At 31.8% G+C, this 20817-nt stretch overlaps 1 protein-coding gene across 1 annotated transcript; it reads right to left on the bottom strand.

Annotated features, from left to right (window-relative positions):
* Positions 1-575: 575 nt before the first annotated feature.
* Positions 576-6297, bottom strand: LOC125065686 (coagulation factor IX-like). Its single transcript, XM_047673452.1, has 7 exons — positions 6058-6297; positions 5474-5628; positions 2623-3064; positions 2362-2484; positions 2120-2288; positions 1219-1412; positions 576-1139 (listed from the first exon to the last, which is right to left on the bottom strand). Exons 1-7 carry the CDS (start codon positions 6131-6133, stop codon positions 751-753), a joined length of 1548 nt encoding a protein of 515 aa, XP_047529408.1. The 5' UTR covers positions 6134-6297; the 3' UTR covers positions 576-750.
* Positions 6298-20817: the final 14520 nt, after the last annotated feature.

Genomic DNA, 20817 nt, shown 5'->3' with positions numbered 1-20817 from the left:
ATATGCGTGAGTCTTCTTTGGTAAAAACGAAATAAAAACCCCAAAATATTTCTCAATGTTGGCTCTAATGGACACATGTTTCGCTATTATTTGAAATATACCTAAATAAATATGAATTAAGAACTATATGTCTTTTATTACTTCCTAGGCTAATCAGTCTGTGTAATCTAATTGTTAATAGACTTAAATGAATCACTTATTCAAATAGCTGATAAATCTGTTCCCAAATGACTTTAAACATTACATTAATAAACCTGCATGTTGAGATTTTATTCAATTGTTTTGCGTTTTCCTCCAAGCGACATAAATGACGTAGCTTTCAGTATGAAAAAAATAAAACATGCGAACATAATTACAGAACAGGTTCAGTAAGAGCTGCAGACTGTGAATTTACACTGTAAAATTATTCTGCATGAGATAATTTTTACTACAGCTAAAATTGAAATATCACCTGAAGTGATACTTGATATGTTATTTGCAGGATTAAATAATGCTTATACACCATGATATTTTTAATAAAAATATGTACTTAAACAATTATTTAAATGGAATCACACATGCTTAATGGTCAGCAATAGAATATAAGGCCCACAATATAGAACATTATATTATCGTTATTTTTATTATAAAACAGGATCATATGTTTTGTTAAAAGGTATTTATTTTCTATTCATATCATATCAGCACATAGCACTGAAAATATATTGTTACGCATTCCTTAACTTGAAAAATAATAAATCAAATATTACTTTAACTGATAATGCTTTTTATCCACGGAACGAAATGGAACACGTTTGTAAAGAGAGTCGGCACAGAAGTCCCACATGGACTATCTGCTCTCTTGCCACTAACAACGCCCACAACATAATAATTGTTTCTATACAGTAACATCAAGGGTCCCCCGGAGTCACCTTTGCAAGTGTCTTCACCAGTCCGTCCAGCTGCACATAGTTGGGTGTTTAATAAATTAGGATAAGACTGGTCACATTCGTCATGAGGAACCACATGAACAACTGTTGACTGCTTAATATCGGTTGCGTGTTGACGATTGTAACCCCAGCCAGCTACAGCAAGAGGCAAGTCTGAGAACTCAGGATCATCCACATTGATGTTTGGAATGCATATTGGCCTAATGTATTCTGGAATGTATAAAATAGATTAACTGCTTGAAATCATTTGCAACAATATAACAATGATAGATTCAATATTGTAACTCACGAGTGTAGGGTGCGACTCCATCTAGCTCGATAAGAGCAATGTCATTAAGAAGCGATTCATCGTCGTACTGAGGATGTATTATTATATTTTGAGCATGCATTAAAATATTCTCAATGCAATTCCTCTCGCCTAACCCAGGTTTACAGTCTCTTGGAAACTGACTTTTATCATACTCAGCAAGTGTTAATTCAATGCTGAAAATATTGACATTGTTTCTATGAAAATTAGCACACATATTGTATATATTACTATTATTATTATACAAATAATTTAAACTAGTGTATATAATTTTTTTACAAGATTTTTTTTGTTTGATATTGCTTCGCTTCCAACACCTATAACCATTTTTCAATTAATGGACTGCCTGACATAAAAATATTTTTCAAATCGCATCTTAAGTAAATTAAGATCTACTTTATCTTAATTTACTTAAGTATATAGTTATAGATTTAAGTATATAGTATATAGTATAGTATTTAGTAAGTTATATAGTTATAGATTTTTAACAGGAAGGCAGGTTAGTAATGGGCTGCTTTTGGTCACTTCCGCTAATTCAAATTGGCAAATGTAATGTGCCGCCAACCATGGGATCAAATATGTTACTACCCTTGTATCTGTAATTAAACTGGCTCACACACTCTTCAAAGCGGAACACAACCATACAAAGTGTATTGCTTTTTGGCGGCATAATAACGGATAATTTGGTATTACGTACCCGAAAGGATGGGCAAAAAAACCATCCACTGCTAATTACTTTACACGACTTATTAACTTAGCTACATTTTAATTTTTAAAATTGATTGTATGCATTAATTTACCTTTCAGTTAAAAAATTATGTCACAAATTATGAACTAAAACACTATGGACTACGTTGTTCGTTATATATTATTTCTTACTTACTCAACTAATACACCTCCATTTTCATTAAGGCAATGACCTGCAGTGAGAACATATTTTGAACTGATCAAAGAGCCACCGCAATTGAAAGTCGGCCGATCGTCACCAAAACTGTAGGTCATTTTCAAGAGAACTGTCCATGGGAACTGATCCAGTTCCGTTTCTTTTCCACCTGGTTTAAGAAAAATAGTGATAATAAGTTCTAATTTATATAGATGATTAGTAGATAAATTAAACTGTCTTACCAGCTATTCTGTCATCTAGGGCATTGTCTTCCACCTTTTTTTCGGCTGATCGTCGACTTCGAAATACTTGATTTGTCCAATTTAGATTAGAAGGTGCAAATATATTGAATATATTTTGTAAATCTGTTAAGTAAAAATAAAAACATCTAAAATTTGAATTGTGTTAAAAAAAGCGTAAAATTTAATGTAACGTGTAAATTTATGTAAAACACAAAATATTGCACCGTGAAAATATATTTCCATCGTTTAAATTAAACATACCCGTAATCCTGGAAGTTTCTGACATGTCTTGGCCACAGCATCCTGTCCTCGGGTCCGGTAGCAAGCTCGTTACCTCAGTGCATTGAGCGCCTGAATTAACTACCCCAAAAAAATTACCATTGTCATTGTTCATAATAGGATTTTGTGCTGGGCTGGGTACTTGCAAAAATTGCGTATTTTTTATTTGACCTGGTGGTGGGAACTCCGGCTCAAATTGGTTTTGCTGGTTGGGATAATATGGCCCCGGATTCATTGCTGATTTTTTATCAATACCCTGGTTGATTTGGTCTGTAACGGGATTTCCATAAGTATTTTGACCGTTTATATCGCCTTGTTGTAATTGTCTCATTAGTGTCATTTTCTGATATTTATAAAGTGGACTATGTTTCGTATTTCCAGTATCGTATTCCATTTCCAGTATATTAAAATTTGGGCAGCATGTCTGTAATATTTTAAATATCTATTGTTAAAAAAGCTCTTTACTGTAATATATTATAAAATAACGCAGTCTCAGTAATAATGTTAATAAAATCGATATAATTTTGATTATATCGACTAAACATAAAAAATGTTCGAATTTATTGAGAATGAAATAAATCGCTGCATTCAACAACCGTATCTCAGTACCGGACATCGCATGTGATATAAATATAAGTCAATGCATAATCACAAAAAAAAAAAACGGAATCAAAAAAGTGTCATTGATTTTTTACTTTGACATGACGAGTGTTGCTATCGTTATTGTTAGTATGGTAGTATAAAAAATAAACTAAATTTCATATAATTGTTTTACTGAAGGTTTTACATATTAATGTTATTTTGGTTTTGATTAGTTAAACAATCACATGTCAAATCAATGATGACAAATGAGAGAAATTAAAAAAGAGATAATACATTTTTTCACTAAATGTATACAACGTGTAAATGTTATAAATAAGTTAATTAGTTCTTATCTATATTGGCTCATGTATTAAAAAAAATAATTAAAAGGTATTAAACGACTTTTGTTTACGCGTTTCATTTGATAAATAAATAAATTCAACTGCACAATTTCGTTGCTTTTGAAAATTCCAACGATGTTTTTTCGACCATTAATATTATTTTTGAGTTACGGTAACATCTTTTGATACGTTTAATGTCGTATTGAAGAGGAACTCAGGCCTTGTGAAGAGTAATTTTAATTGAAAATAGTTGCAACTACAATCAAGTGGCACAAACATTGCGAGTTTCTAATACATTTCTCACAATGTTTGGCGATACCGTAATACATGGCTGGATATAAGGCTTATAGGAGATGAACGCGTAAAATAACAGAAATCTCTACCAAGAATAGTAATGCGACTTCGTTTGAGGTGAGTTCTACGAGTGAGAGTGATCACGCAAAACAATAATAAAAATAAAAAGGACCCTTTATCCGGCTGGAAAAGAAACGACCTGTCTTTTATTTACGTACTGCTGTTCATCGAGCTCGATATAATTTTACTTGTCCATAACGAAACAGGAAATAATATAAATTGAATATATATTTTGTCGTAATTTAAATGTTGTGTAATTATTGAGATAATTGCTTATTGTACGGGCTTTAGATATTAGTTCTAGTTTAATTAATTTTATGGTGGTTGGTTTTCGTGCAAACATGCAGTGGTAAGTTTTTCTTGCTAGGTTTTTGCTATATCTTTGTCATTTAAATAAAGCTTTGGCTTTGATTGCCATAAACAATCATCCATGTTTGGTGGCACTATCTATTTGTTTTATTTATGGTGAGACTTTAGAACGAGTAAGTTTGGAATAAAGTCGGTAGACAAGGAAATCCAATAACAGCTATTATAAGACGTGAAATGTACATTGGGAGGGGTGCAAATGCGAATGATGCAGATAGCAAAAGGAGATAACAACAATAAATCACTATTCACTGAGTGAGACAAATTGTTCGAAAATCTTCACCCGATCAAATTACTTTCAATTTTCTATGAAAATTTAAGAGTTACAATTTTTACGGTGTTTTTATATCAATTTGTTTTTGTTTTTTAATAAATCTATATTTTTTTTAAAAATGTTTTATTTACATATTCCAGACATTCCTTAATAAAAAGCATAAGGGCGTTATTAAGTCAATTTGCACCATTTCTTTTTATTTACAATAGATATGATAAGATTTCTAATAAATTCGTCATAAAAATAGCTTGGACATTGGGTTAAAATTCTATCATACATCTATATAAATATTATATTATATATAAAAGCCACTAAGCCATAAGCCATAAAGCCATAAATAAATACCACACACTGATTAATAACGAAAACTATAACACCTACAAACTTAAAATTTGGCAGGTAGGTTCCTTATAGGGTAGACAATAGCTAAGTACGGAGTTTACGAAACTCTACCCTTAAGGGGGTGAAACAGGGGTCGGAAGTATATTGGACAACATCACATACATTACTCTGATCCCAATGTAAGTAGCTAAAGCACTTGTGTTATGGAAATCAGAAGTAACGACGGTACCCCAAACACCCAGACCCAAGACAACAAAGAAAACTAATGAACTTTTTCTATATCGACTCGGCCGGGAATCGAACCCGGGACCTCGGAGTGACGTACCCATGAAAACCGGTGTACACACTACTCGACCACGGAGGTCGTCGCTCGACCACGGAGGTCGTCAAAGGAAGTATGTGTTTTATAAATTTTGCGCTGGTAAAGCTAGTTTTGAATATTTTTTTAAGTCCAAACATTCTAAAAACGATATTGTTATATATAGAAATATATAAAATATAAAACATTACAAGATTTTTTTTTTCTTCATATTATGTAAAAGTTTTTAGGTTATTTTTATATTAAAATACTTACATAATCTCCAATCGTGAGGGTCCAGGAAAACAAAAAATGTTTATGTTTTCTTGAATTCTCACAGGGAAATGTATCCATCCACATTTGCTGTTTTTCGGTGGGCAGGCTTGCGATAATTGGACAATCTCGGATATATACACATTTCTTACATACGTCTAAAAAGTATATTTTATTATTATAAGTACCTATGTTAAATTACATTATGTTTTTAATAGCTTGATACGCTTGCATATAATATCTTCAAAATGCTTTTTAAATCACATTTAAACTTCGTTTTTATTAAACTACAGCTGTTTCCTGTTATTTCAGCGTTGATTAAAATGTCTCCATAGATAACTGATGGAAGAATTCAATACACTTTCGAAAGTCGCGATTTGTGCAAAAGTAGCCCCGCATGTGTAGGGTTCCTTTTTATTTACTTAGTTTACGTTTTTTTTATTAATTTACGTCTGAAATGGAAATGGGGTTGGGCAAAAATAGTACCCAATGTGTGGCGAATTCTTTCCTTTTCAAATCTATGGCGAGAACTTTGAAAGCTGTATTCAATAGTCACTTACTTAATGAAAATTAAATTGGTCTTTTACCTTTCCTGGTTGCTTCAATAATATAAATATTACTTATTATTAGAATTAAACTGATGAAAATGCCACACTTTTTCATTGCGTATGAATATTAAATACACGAAATAAGACAAGTTTGTACTCTGCGGGCTCTTCAACATACTATGCCACTATTATCAATTACAAATGCTTTTGTATCTAAATTACGGTTGATTAAGGGAATCGGTCTAAGGTATTTGCCGCTAATTATGTGACGTTGCAATATAACGCGTATTAAACTAATAGTTGCCAACTAATAAATACCAGTGGTAATGAGAAAATTGAACTATTCATAGAAAAATTCTTCGATAATTGGTGATGTCACAATGAAACAATAGAAATATTTACGCCGTATATATATTCGCCTGGAAAACTGTAAACAGATTATTTGAGGAAAATTTTATTAAAATTATACATACATTTAATAAAAATAAAACATTGTCTAATGTACAGCAAAATTGGCCGAGTATAAGTGACGGTGATATTATAGTATATTTCTAAAATAAATATTTATATAAAAACTTGTAATTCATTCTATGAAAAAATCGTCGGTCGTCTTTAATACTTATTTTACATGAGTCAATTTCACAATAATATTTTTAATTATTTCATTAATACACATTATGTTAGACATTATGAGATCCTCTTCTACACTCACCGAATTGTGGACTTATCGGACATTTACAATGAAGAGATTTTATGTATGTACTCTTAGCAGGAGATATTATGTATAACGTGTATGTGCACAACGACATATGCAATCTCTATTTCCTAACACGTGTGATCCGGGAGGAAGGCAATCCGATAGCCGACAAGAGTTTAAGCGATAGAACAGGCATTACATCATTTCTGAGGCATAAATAGTTGATTTTCAATCTTCGTTCTACTTTGAATCTATTGACAATAAAGTTTTATTCCCCGGTATAAAATTTGATGCTAAGACCTCGAAATTTGCATCTTTATAAGCTAGACCAGGGTATCCGATTTGAGATATTATGAGTATGAAAAAAATGACTATGAAATAAATAATATTAATATTATAAATGCGAAAGTAAATCTTTCTGTCTGTCTGTTACTGGTCAAAATTGTGAACCGAATTTTCTTTGTAGCAAATTTGAAGCCCAAGGAAGGAGATAGGTTATTTAAGTCTAAGATCAGACGACCAAACTCTAAGACGCGATCGAAGCCACGGGCGACAACTTAACTTTAACTTTTCATAAATAAAACACGATATATTACACATCACAAATTTTGATAAAGAAGCAAAGTCGAGAAATAGATATATATGTTACTGTAAAAGCTCGAACTACGGTAAATCTTAAGATTTTCCTAAGATTTACCGATTATGAATGGTAAATGTCCTTAAAACTTTGAGATTCGAACTTTTACCATCATTCACTTGGTAAATCTTAGGATTTAAATGTTAGGTTAGGTTAGGTTGGAATGGTAAAAGTCGTCCCTTTATAATAAATACTTATATTTACCAACTCATGTCGATAAATCTTAGGTTTTACTGGAAAATTTTAAGATTTGCCTTAGTTCGAGCTTTTACAGTAACATATACATATAATATATATAAATATAAGATGATAACGAAGACAATGTAAGCTGAAGCTAAAAATGTTCCCTCAAGCAGTAACTTGACATTTGATATTTTATCTCCGTAACGTTTAAGGTTTTAATTAGTCAGATGTTTACATGATTTTCCCGAAACTGTTAACCTGATATTACATAATACACACATTTACCCTTCACATTGTTTTCACAATAAAAGTAAATTGATTTTTATTAAATGTATTGTAAATAGTGTTCTGAATAAGACATGTTATCACAAAATGGTTAAATTAAATCATAAATCCCATAAAAATTCATTATTTTTCATTGTAAAATATATATACATGTTTTGTTTACTATGTAATATATTTTATTTGTTTTATTCAAAATGTGGAACTGATTTGGCGAAGGCAATGTAGTTAATTTAGTTGTATTACAAAAATATTAAATAAATAAATTATTTCTTTTGTTTCAAGTTCTGTTTGTATTTGTAAACTACTGCTTGCTTACAATTACGTTTAACTTCAACGTTCAAAATTCGTAAAGTGAATATCGAAGTTGTTTGTTAATTGGCTAGTTGAATGGCGAAACGAAACGGAGTCGGCGTATACGCAGCGTGGATAGAAGGAAAATCAATTAGCATACAAACATTCTCTGTATGTACAGAAACGAATTTAGACCGTTTGTGTCTGGGAACAGTGAGGCATGACTAAAATAGCTTTGTGATGTTTTCATCTGTATAAAAGTTAGAAATTTTCTTTAACACAAAGAATATACTTAATAACCTCAAGGATTTATGTTCTGCTTTGAATTTATATTAAGCACTGACTTAAATAGGTTTTTTATTTTATATATTTTTTATTAGATTATGTTAATAATCATTAAATCGTTTCACTCAGTCTCTTGCCCAAAAAAGGTTTTTGTAAGGAGACTCGTAAAATGCTCGAAAATATAAAAATGTTTTTGTTTCATGTATATTTCGGTATTCAGAATTTATTATAATATACAATTCTGAAAGGTCATGTTCCAGTGAATTTAAAACGTGTATTTTATCTGAAGATCACGGGTTCAAACCAAGGAGATACTACTAAGGATATAAATGTTATATTTGTGTTAATAATATTTCCCGTGCTTGGTGCTATAGAAAACATTCCAAGGTATTCTGCGTATTGTGACGGTTAAAATAATGTCTTTACAAAACATTGTAGTGAAACTATGTAAACTACAAGACTTATTAAACATATCAGTGTTCTGAGTAGAAGATAAATACAAGAAGATCATTCAAATATAACAAATAAAACGATTCGATATTCAACTAAGTAATAAGAATTATCTTAATGAGATTGGCCATTACCAAATTATTTCCTTCATTAAACTTACATTATACGAAGTAATCTTAAATCCGACTGGTTTTTGAAAATTAACTTTACAGTAAATAGGTACTTTGTACTAATGATATCACACAGAGTATTGTTTTAAATTAAATTTTACGCTAATAGACGCAATCAGATTATTACCTAAGTGAGGTTTTTTTTTTACTTGAATTTCATTAAAATGCTGTCTTGACAAAAATATCTCAGGAGCCAGGAGCTAATCTGGACAAACACCACAGAGTTTTCGCGTACTAAACATGTGTTTATAATTAATTTCGTGCTCGGCTGTGAGAAAATCTGCACGTGTCGAATAAAATTATGCGCAGTCGAGGAGTGTGGTCCCCACCATACCTTGCAATATACTACCCAGTTGTATATTTTGGGACGGATACAACTATTTTATCATAAATTTAGCATCACTTTACTCATAAGCAAATGAAAATAAATATATAATAGTATTAGTTAATAAGTTGAATAATTGAACACCTTGTTAAAGGTTATTTTATATTAAAATATACAAATTGTTTTTATATTATTTTTTATAAATCCACTTATTAAATTAAATGTCATATTTTTATGAAAAATGTTTGTTTAAATACATAAATGCTGCACTTAAATGTTTATAAAAGCTTCAGTAAATAAATTTAACTTTCCGACTTTTTCCAAGCGCCGCTCAATCGGAATGAAGCTTTTATAACATCAAAGCACACAGGAGAGTTTTGACTATTTAGCTAAATTAAAATAGAGTGAAGTACAGCGTCTATAGTTTAAAATACATTTAAAAAAGATGTGCTTACACTGAAAATTAAAAGAATATTTATTATTATTGCAATAAAAAAAATAGTCAATTTAATTTTTGTTTCACTTTATGGGTGGTTTAAAAATGAAAGTAACCTTTTACACCAATAAAACACTCTTATTATTCAACATTCACACTTTACTGTGGATATGTTTGCACTTAAAAGAAGTATATTGACGTAATAGCAAATTTTGCAGGATTTTCATCCGCCGTGCTAAACCGATTTGTCTCTCTGCGGAAGCCGCCTAATATTCATCTTCCGTGCTAAATTCATTTTCTCTTTAAAAATATGGATGGTTAAGCTCTCACCGTTTTACTACTGAGTTAGCTTTCGTTTGCAAAATTTACTTACGTGACATTCAATATTTGTAAAATTGACATAAAATTTCGTTTCCAGTTTTCGTGTCAAGTCAAGACTCAAGTGATTTGCATATATAATTTTTTTGTTTTTTCAACATTTTATTTTTATTTTTATTCAATAAAACCGTGGAAACAGGCCCTGAATTGAAATTCAAATTAATTTATAACTATTTGCAAACAAAGATCCCTTTATGCGCATATTTATGAAGAGTGCTCAAATATCAAACGCACCTTCCGATATATTTTATTTTTTCTATTACGCGGCTATTTCGATTTATCATAGTGATAGCTGTTTTTGTATTTTTATACGTTTATGTTTTATTTTTTAATCATTTTATGAATATTATTTTCACGTATTGTAAATACGACAAACAGCAATATTTTGCATTTATAGCCAAGAAATAAGGAACAAAAAAAGCCAGTTCTTCTTGGTAAAGTCCATATTCTAAAACGATAACTTTCAAAAAAATGCTGTTAAAATTCAAAAGTGCTTGTAAGAGCCTAAATGAATAAAGTATACTGTGACTTAGATACTGCTAATGCAAATGTGTCATAAGAGTGTGCCATAAATTAATTGAAATATCAAAATTGTTTACGCACTATATCAACTTTGTTTGCAAAAGCTGTAATAACATTGCTACTGCAATTTAATTAAAGATTGCAGAATTATAGGAAGGAATCCTTATAGGCATTCCTTGGTGGTGACAGTCGGCGGAGATCTCTCACTGCCTATCATGGCGCATATTTGGAGCTGGATGGAGGTGGTCTCTTTTTGAGACAATGTCATGTCGCTGACGGTGGTTGCGGAGCGGGTGCGTGAGAACAGTGACTCTGCTGACTCGTTCCGCTCAAGAAGACCGGGTAAAAGGTGTCGCAATGGTTCGTCGTTATGGTTGTCGCGTGAGTCTGGGGGGAGATCACGTCGGACCAATACGCGCAAGCGCTAGCGATTTCGTGATGTCCCCGAATAAAAATATTATGTCAAAACTAATATTATAAAGGCAAAAGATTTGCTTTTTTTGTAATGGATAAACACTAGAACTACTTTTTCGTTTTAAAAAAATCTTTTATCTACAGAAAAAAATAGGCAATATATTTTTTATTGACCAGTTGTTAATAATCTTAATATCTATACTACGCCCATGAAAGTCTTCTGAGAATCAGAAAGAAGTCATATCATTTGTTACATTTTTTAAAATATATCTTACATTTATATAGTTTGATTATAATATCCGCAATTAGCATTTCTTAAATGATATAGATAAGCGGACGGCCATTTGACCCACCACCTGGTGGCAAGTGGTCTAATATTATCCACATCGCCAATGCAACTAATGTTAAAACTAACATGTTATATCCCTTGTGACTAATAAAATTGGCTCACTCACCCTTCAAACTGGAATACAACAATACTGAGTACTGTTGTTTGACAGTAGAATATCAGATGAGTGGGTGGTACCTACCCAGAAGGGCCTGCATAAAATCCAACAAGTTTATATTTAAAAAAATATAATAATTATTATGCAAGTTATAAGTTTATTGGTCTTGAGGCGATTTTCGATAATCTCCTTTACACTAAAATGTGTAAAGTAAAAATCTGTTCATAAAATTCTATACTATTACTAATGGCGAGCTTTAGACGAGCCGTGAATGGTTTTAACTAGCTATAATTTCCTAGGTGGATCGGACATCGTTATCATGCATTCATGTAACAGAAGACACTTAAACGACTTGTTCATTGAAAAAATATTAATATATGTAAAAAGTGTGAACTACATGTGTCTAATACATATTTGCTTTTATATATTTTGCTCCTAATCACATGTATTAAAATTTGGTGAAACTCTTTCTTAAAATCTACTCTGTTTTACCACAGATTATTGTGTTTGACAGATATGGCTCATATAAAATAATGTTATATTTTAACAATAACAACAAACTAAATCCATTTTACTATTTCTTACAGACCAGTACTTAAGTTATATTTTGTTAAATGATTTTCATTGTAATGCTTTATGACACATGGCATTATGTAGGTATATATTAGTAACATTTACTAATCTATACACATACAATAAAATTAGAGTGTCTGTTTGTAATATTAAAATAACCGCTTTTTACTTAATGCGTATGTATGTATACACGGTACATATACCAAAACCGAGATTTTGATGAAATTGATATTTAGCAAGGTCGAACCCTAAGGACGGACATAGACCTTTTTTTATACCTTACGCCTGACGAACTACCCTTAAAAAGTGAAAGTGAGTAAAGCAGCGGGCGACATCTATTAAACTATAAATATGCCAAACGTCACACTCCACGTGTGCAATAAGCTTAAAATAATATTAAGTTAATGTAAATATATTTTAAATATACAAGTGTGATATAAACAATGTCCTGGATTCATAAAAATTTCGTCTAAGAATAATAATAATAAGAACTTATAAAAACGAGTCGTATTCAAATAAAGAACTGAGAAGTGGACATAATAACAATCCACGCAGAAAATTAAGAAAAGAAGCGACTTAAGAACTCTCAATGTCGAGGAAAAGTAAAAGTTCTTTCGACCGCAAAATTTTCTTCAATCTTGTAACATTTCTGAGTTGAATATTATATTGTTCTTGATTTTTTTTTCTTGTGACTATTCTACAATAGTTGATAAAAATTAGGTTTTTTCATTAATCGACTATTAATTACATCAGTATTGTTTGGAGTATTTTATAAAATTGTTGTCCTTCAAAATAGTATATTGCCTTGTGTTTTAATCGTTAAGCGATTTAAGCTAACTTGGATTATAACCTTGACTTTACTGATTTAGCGCTGAAGCGATAGCTTTGGATATTATTGTTTTAATGGAATGAGAAAACTTGTGAATTGTCATGAAATAAATTATACGAAATCTAATTTGTTTTTATTAGAAGTACCCGTTAAATTAGCATTTGATAAATTAATCTGATAATAAGCCGAAAATTATGTTGTATGTATATATGTGTATGTATGTCACACGTAAATGGATTTTCAAACCAATATGAAGAATTTTCCTATATTACATAAATGCTTTTAATTATATTTAAATTATACACATTCTAATGAATTGAATGTGTCGAACATTTTTTAAAACAAATAGACTTGTTAAATAAACATATAGCTTAACAAGCGCATTTCAAGTTTGTTAAGCATGTTTTTTTTTAATCAAATTACTTATTTTGAATTTTTCAATTGCTTGTAAAGAAAATCGCAAATATTTTAAACGAAAATAAGTTAAGCAAGACTGCTCGTGTTTGTATGACAGGTATTTGTAAGGAATTGTTGTTACATTGTCTATTTATGAGAAAATATTAGAATTATTATTTCTTAAACATTTTTATGAAGCAAACATGGTTAGAAATATTAATTGAATTTCCCAGCGTCCCTGGTTACTGTAGGCTGACAGCTTCTTACGTGTCGAGAACACATGCGAGCGTGTGTAATTAAAAGAAGAGGATGCTGTAATTCATGAGAAAGAAAAATAATAACTTCAGGGTCCCGCATCATATTGACTTTTTCAAAATTGTGTAAAATTTTCTGTAAATTACCTTAGTTCGTATATTTACTTGGTGGTAGGGCTTTGTCCTAGCTCGTCTGGGTAGGTACCACCCAGCAGTACCCAGAGTTGTTGTGTTTTGGTTTGAAGGGTGAGTGAGCCAGTGTAACTACAGGCACAAGGAACATAACATCTTAGTTATCGTTCCTGGTATTGTTGATGGCACATTGGCGATGTAAGGAATGGTTAATATTTCTAACAGCGCCATTGTCTATGGGCGGTGGTGACCACTTACCATCAGGTGGCCCATTTGGTCGTCCGACAACCTATACCATAAAAAATACGTATATATTATATATATTAATACGTAATTGGAGTTCAGCTTTCAGTGTTTTGTGTTTTCAAAAAATATAACGTCGTTTTCGTATATTTATTTAGTCAGGCCGAGTTTCTATTACTAAAAATAATATAGAACATTCGCATCTATTCAAATAAACGCAGTCGGGCGAATGTTTTCACACACAATAAAGCACAGGCAGTAATTTGAAACACTCGGCTATTCACTGCCTGAAAGACTGCCTTAGCTATGGCAGGGCTATGTTTTTGCTCTTTGCTCTTTCGTTTCAGCGTATGGTACAATCCTCAGTACAATGATCTTTTGATGGCGCGAGGCAGGTACGATCTTAAGCGCGGAAGCTTTTTTGCCCCTCGTTTTGAAAACCGTGCAAAATTAGACGTCATCAAAAAAAAAGGAAACGACAATGAATGAGCATCAAGGATTCTTCGCGTTTCGTCGTCCTGATTGTTCTATATGATGTACTTTATACGTTGTTAGAAATAAAACGAAAATGTTGTCATAAATAAAATTAATGTTTCGTTCTTTGACCAACATATATAAAAAATACATTCAACGATAAAAAGTCAATAAAATAAGAGATTAGTGTATAATTATTTATTAATTTTAAGGTTGTCTAGAAGATAACGCTAATAACCGCCTTTTGTACTGCATTTTTTTTATAAACAAAATATCGGTTAATTATTATTGTAGTTTGAATAAATGTAATATGGTGTATAATAGTATATAACAAATACGTTCCAAGTCTATTTAATTGATTGAGATGACATTTTATGCAGTTGTGGAGACACTACTATAAATGTTTTTTTTTATAAAAGGCGTGTTAGTGGTAAAATAATTGTTTGCATTACATTGATTGCTACGTATAACATTTTAAACCAAAATTAGCTACTATTACTGTGTAAAAATATTATGTATTATAATTAACTCAACCGAAACTAAACGTTGTTTATATTTCTACAATCATTAGTCGTCTTTGAAAATGTAGGTTGAAATGGTATATCTCGAAGGACCCGTATAAATTGGATGAAAATATATCTAGTAGAATATTCAGGAATTTTTGTGCTACTTTAAAGACGGCAGCCTAGTTTTAATTTTAGAAATATTAATATTACCCATCTTTACTTCAAGGCAGGATTATTCATAATTCATCCCCAAAAATAGGGTTAAATCGGTGATGAATTTTTCTCATCATTTCTGAGACTAGAGACACGATAAACGGTATTTAGACCTCTGTTTATAAACAAAAGTACAACGTTACTTCGAAGTTATAAAAAATATATTATTTATATTGAGTTTTACAACTGTAAATTCATATTATTATCCATTTTCCTTGCCAATCTATTTTATCTTTCATATCCTTCAGTAAATAAGTGAGATTACTTTCTTCTTTCGGTTATAAAGCTGGTATAATAAAACATTACGCGACCCTTCTGCCGACGTTATTTGTGGTTGCACTCAAAACGGGAATAGGGTGAGTCAATGATGTAGGTATCGTACTCATTTTGTTTATTTAATGCTAAATTTATAATTATATATTATAATGTACATTGAGATCAAAAACATGCTTCAGAAAAGTTTTAAGTAAACGTTGCATCCAAATACTTGGAAATTTGATATACAAGTTGCTACGTACATTGTATAGTTAGGCGGAAGGGGAAATGGGCCAATGTTGGTAAATGGTGACCAACGCTCATGTCCATTAGAGCTGTAAGAAATTTCAAACATTCCTTGGTTCGCCAATGTGCCACAAACCTTGGGAATTAGTATCTTACTCTACTTTTTATATGTGTTTTCTTATAACGGAGAACGTTATTACGTGAGATGCTCAGTTTCATGCTTAATGAAGTTTAGTTGTGTATTATTAACATATTACTTCAACGTTATTACTGGCAAGTTGGAAAATGTAATGAACGATTGGTAATATATACATTTTATACAGTGCAACATCTATACCTACTTATATTATAGATGCGAAAGTAACTCTGTCTGTCTATTCTCTTTCACGGTCTAACCACGAAGCGATTTTGATGTAATTTGGTACGAAGCAAGCTTGAACACCAGGAATGGATATTGTATTATTATATTTTAATGCCTAGTTTTTGACGACTAATCGAGAGAAGCCGCAGACGACAATTAGTGCCGTAATAAAAAATGAATCTTGGTAGTATACTTTACGTTTAGAAAATCAGTCATTAAAGAACAATGAAATATATATTTCTTTCATAATAAATAAATAAATTTTATAGATTTAAATCGTAGTCAACAAATTGATCTTATAGCTTTGAAGACGCATATTTTCACTTCATCATTACAAGTTGTATTTGATATTATAATGGGGGCATAGCTGTCCGGAGCTAGTGGTCCTCATCGGAAATACCAAACAGTTGCCTTATATCGACAGAGATCTGAGAATCTGTTCGAAATGAGGTACTGCCGGCCAAATCTGACAACAAACATCACCCGTGAGTTATCCTGTACGCACCGAAACCACCGAAACCGAAACTCCTAATGGATCAGGAATACGGAAAAGGTGTAGGTTCAGGCGTCTTTACCATCCACGAATCACAGTGACAGACCGACGGCGACGTTATCATAGTCCAGTCGAATAATGTGAGGCTCCGTATACATGAAAGTTTTCCTCACGCAGTTGCGGCAATCACTAGACACTCTAACACCTGTGTCAATTACACGGACGATGGTGACGACGCTGTCGGTATAAAAAAGTCAGTGCGGGCCAAGTCTTCCAAGAAGACGACAAGCTTGAAGTCCAGCGAAGATCTGCTTATGTTCAGTAAAAATATAGTATAAAACGCTAAAATGTATAAAAGTAGAATGTAAAAAGAGGCACGGGCAACTGTGAGCCCGTTGATGTTGTAAAATTAAATAAATATATCTGATGCAAAAATCACCCATACAAACAAACAAACGATCTCTTCGGTTTGATTATTTCGCTTATAAACAAAATCCTCGTACCGCTTATCATAACTACTCACTAACGATGACGCCTCGGACATACGGATTCAATTACACTTCCCCTTGCCTCGTGGCTATTTAGTGCAATGTGTATCAGGCTTTATGGTCGGGGTGCGTAAACGAAGTGCGGTGCGGACGCGGTTGTGTTATTTACAAATCTTTAATATTAAATGCGCAATATGCACGAGACAACCGCTGATATTTTGTTATCTGCGTTTCGCAGACCGATTTTATGAATAAGTTTTCCTGTTTATAGACTTTACTTTTTTCCTGACTCTTAATAACAATAAAAATCACATATATTTTAGTGATGTTATGACTTTGAATCATAAAGCTAATGATTTTAAAGAAACAATTTACAGAAATTAATAATTGGTTTTGGTATAAATTGATTTTAAAAATTATGAAGTAGTTCTAGAATAATTAATATACGATAAACATCGCTAGGGAACCCTGACAGCGAAAACACGGTAAGAAATAGCAAAATTTTATATCAACGGCTTCTATAAAGAGGCACTTCTTTAAGATTGACTCGAGCCCTGAAGAATAACCTGAATGGACGAGGCTTAAATTGTAATCAACAAATACATCGGTTATCTTTGAGGGTAATCTTTTAAGTCCTTGATTAAAGTAGCATTTAATAAATACTTATTTATTTTCTGGATGAATAAATGTAATGGGTTGATTCGAATTTTAAATACCCTTTGTACGCAATGAGAATAGAATGTCAAGGTCGGTCTAGAGAGCAACGATTCAGTGTTTAACATTACAGTGATCAATTGAAGAAAAAAGGTTTTACTTCTGTCGCGTTTAATATAAACTTTTGTTGGTTTTATTTTTTGTAAATAAATTACAAGTCAGGCTGTAAATCTCCCACCACGCTACTCCAATGCGCGTAGGTGAATACAAATGTGGGCTATGTTCACCCGACATACTTATACCATAACATACCCGGTTGGTGCGAACCGAAAAGGGGAGTCATGACACCTCTAAAAAAAATTCTTAAATTTTAAATAATATTTCGTCTATTTGTTAAGATGCCACAATAAATTGGTGGAAAGTAAGCTTGACATTCAGAGATAGCCACATTTGTTAATGGATCCCCCTTTTATTTTTGATAAATAGGACCCACAAAGATTGGTAGAGATTACTCCTGATACTCGAGCTAGAACCCGCAATTTTAAGTTAAGATTTACTTGTTGTAACCACTTAGGCAATCTCGGCTCTTAAAATAAAATAAATGAACAAAATAATAAAAATGAAACTTTTTGTTTTAATTACACTGAAATGTTATGCATTTCGGTGTCAAATTAAAACTTTTGCATAATTTTAAAAGTGGGATGGTACAAACAAACTAAGAGTTTGTGTCCTACTGCAAGACGAGAGCCTCTCTTTCTAATTGGAGTGTAACGAAAACTACTGTAATTTACATAATATTTTTTAATGCTTTAATATTTACGTATTTTTAAGTGTTCGCTCTTCCTCTTAATATATATAAATCAGAAGAATACGGATACGTGTGTCAGTGAGCTCCTCCTCCACGGCTAGACAATTATGATTTATTTTTTGAGTGTGTTTGAGCGGGGTTCTTGGATGGTTTGGATTGGATCTGTGGGCTGGTTGGTGCGATTAGGTTCCAAGATTTATTAAAAAAAAATATTTTACTCGTACGATGTACGGATTACCAGTTTTATCTACACAATAATATAATGCTATAACTAATAGTTATAGTATTTATATATATGTCGATACCGTTCGATATTTGTAAGTATCCATTTCATAGTACTTATGCAGACTTTAAATGCTAAAAGTGAACACACAAAACTTCATCTTTACGGTTTATGTTGATTTATTTTACACGTCATAGGTGTACGTGTACTTGAAGATAATTCACGCATACAATGACCTTGACTTGATGCGTGATGATCGTTACCTTACGAGGGACCCTTTTCATCATGATTTCAAAAGTTAAATGTCGTTTCAGTATTGCTCAAGTAATAAAAATTACTCAAGTGCCCAATATTAATGAAATACTATTCTTATAGTAGGTACGATGTAATGTATACGGATATTTGGAGGACTAGTCGTTAAAGTCGACAAAAGCACAACTACGTGAAATAATGTTAAAGTAATTCGACGTGATAAAAGTACAGCGAACTTCAGCTCTTTTGTTGCTTACTTATCTCTATTGCTGTTTAGAAAATAAAGGGAGGTCTCTAGTCGTAAGTCTCCCGAGGTTCGCGGAGAATACCTTCTAAGATTTATGTGTCACCTCAGTTCATGAGGACGTAAGCTTGCCGCATTTTGGCAAGACATTGTCTTAAACGGGTCTTCGTAAAATCTTTATTCGCTAAAATCGCTCATTCGAAGATTCAGAGATATATTTGATTAAAAATTATAAAAGAGATACATTTTCGACCGACCGTTAAGTATATCGCATCATTTTTTATATCTATAGAAACACAAACTCTAAAATATTTGTTCAAAAACATTTCTACAAAAAAATATAGTTAATAAATTTGAAATCAGAATGAATTAAAAACCACTTTTTACTTTTACATATGTATATTGATAAGCATATTTTCGTGGCTTTTCCCGTATAGATTTTAATTATTCATAGACTTGAAATCATTTTCATTGGGTACTTTATTATCCACCCATCTATGCATCTATTCAGTCAGGTCAGATATTTATCGAAGAACTCAATAAGCACTATAACCTGCTGTGGTTAAAAAATCCAGTGGCCTTATGTAGTCTGTTATTTCAGTGAAATGTGATAAAAACATTAGAATTAAATATGAGATTCTTAACTATTACTAAGATCATTATTAGTTATTTTTATCATTTTTGACAAAAGACTTGCACGAAGACGAGTCAATACAAATGTCGTTTGCATGTAGTTAGTAAAGTGTATCTGTTTTTGGAATTATATTTAATGAGGAGACCAATTTTACAGTTTAATTATTAACATAATGTAAGCAAGCAACGTAACAAGTGAGCCTACAGAACCTTGAAATTGGGTGCAGTATAATCCATCCAGACGCCAGTACTAGCGAGGACAGTGAAGTATTTTCCCTCGGGATTAAGGGGAGGAAGTCAATCTGCTCGTTACGCGCATTCATGCCAGTGTCGACTCGTAAACGATCTCTGCGAAATGCACTTTTGAACAGACTTGAAATATTATCTCCTGAGACATTAAATTTCCTTGCTAACTGTTCCGCTAACGGAAAATTGTATGGGGACTTACGTTTGCCTTTACGTGAGCGTTGCTCTGTAGATGTAAAAAAAAACGGTCGTGTATTACAAATTATTCTATTTATTATACACGTCATAGAAAAATGATCATACACAAAAAGTAATTATTATTAATGCTATTTTAAACTATACGTACAGTTCACGAACGAGTACTGGTAATTTTATAATATTAGTTTGATGAATATTCTTTGATCTTAATAAAAGTTCATAGCCTTCAATTATAATAATTGTTCCTTAATTTTAGTTAGTCGACTTATATTGTAACATAAAGTGTTGTCTCTTGATTGCTGAGGAGAAATGAGTAAAAGTTGTTTATTAATATTTACCAGATCAATATTTTGTTACCATGAGTTTACCATTTGAAGTCTAGTAGGTAGGTTGACTGGCAAACGGTTCTTCTGATGGTAAGTCACCACCGCTATATCATTTGAAATTTTCTCTAATCTTAGTAACTAAGATGTTGTGCTTTTAGTTGCACTGGCTCACAGAACACAACTATATATTGCTGTTCGGCGTTAAAATATTTGATAAAACCTTTCAAACCGGA

Source organism: Vanessa atalanta, chromosome 8 (genome assembly GCF_905147765.1).
Source record: "Vanessa atalanta chromosome 8, ilVanAtal1.2, whole genome shotgun sequence".
In the NCBI taxonomy this organism is placed as follows: domain Eukaryota; kingdom Metazoa; phylum Arthropoda; class Insecta; order Lepidoptera; family Nymphalidae; genus Vanessa; species Vanessa atalanta.
The sequence above is the reverse complement of the archived record's forward strand: the minus strand, read 5'-3'. Positions and strand labels throughout refer to the sequence as shown.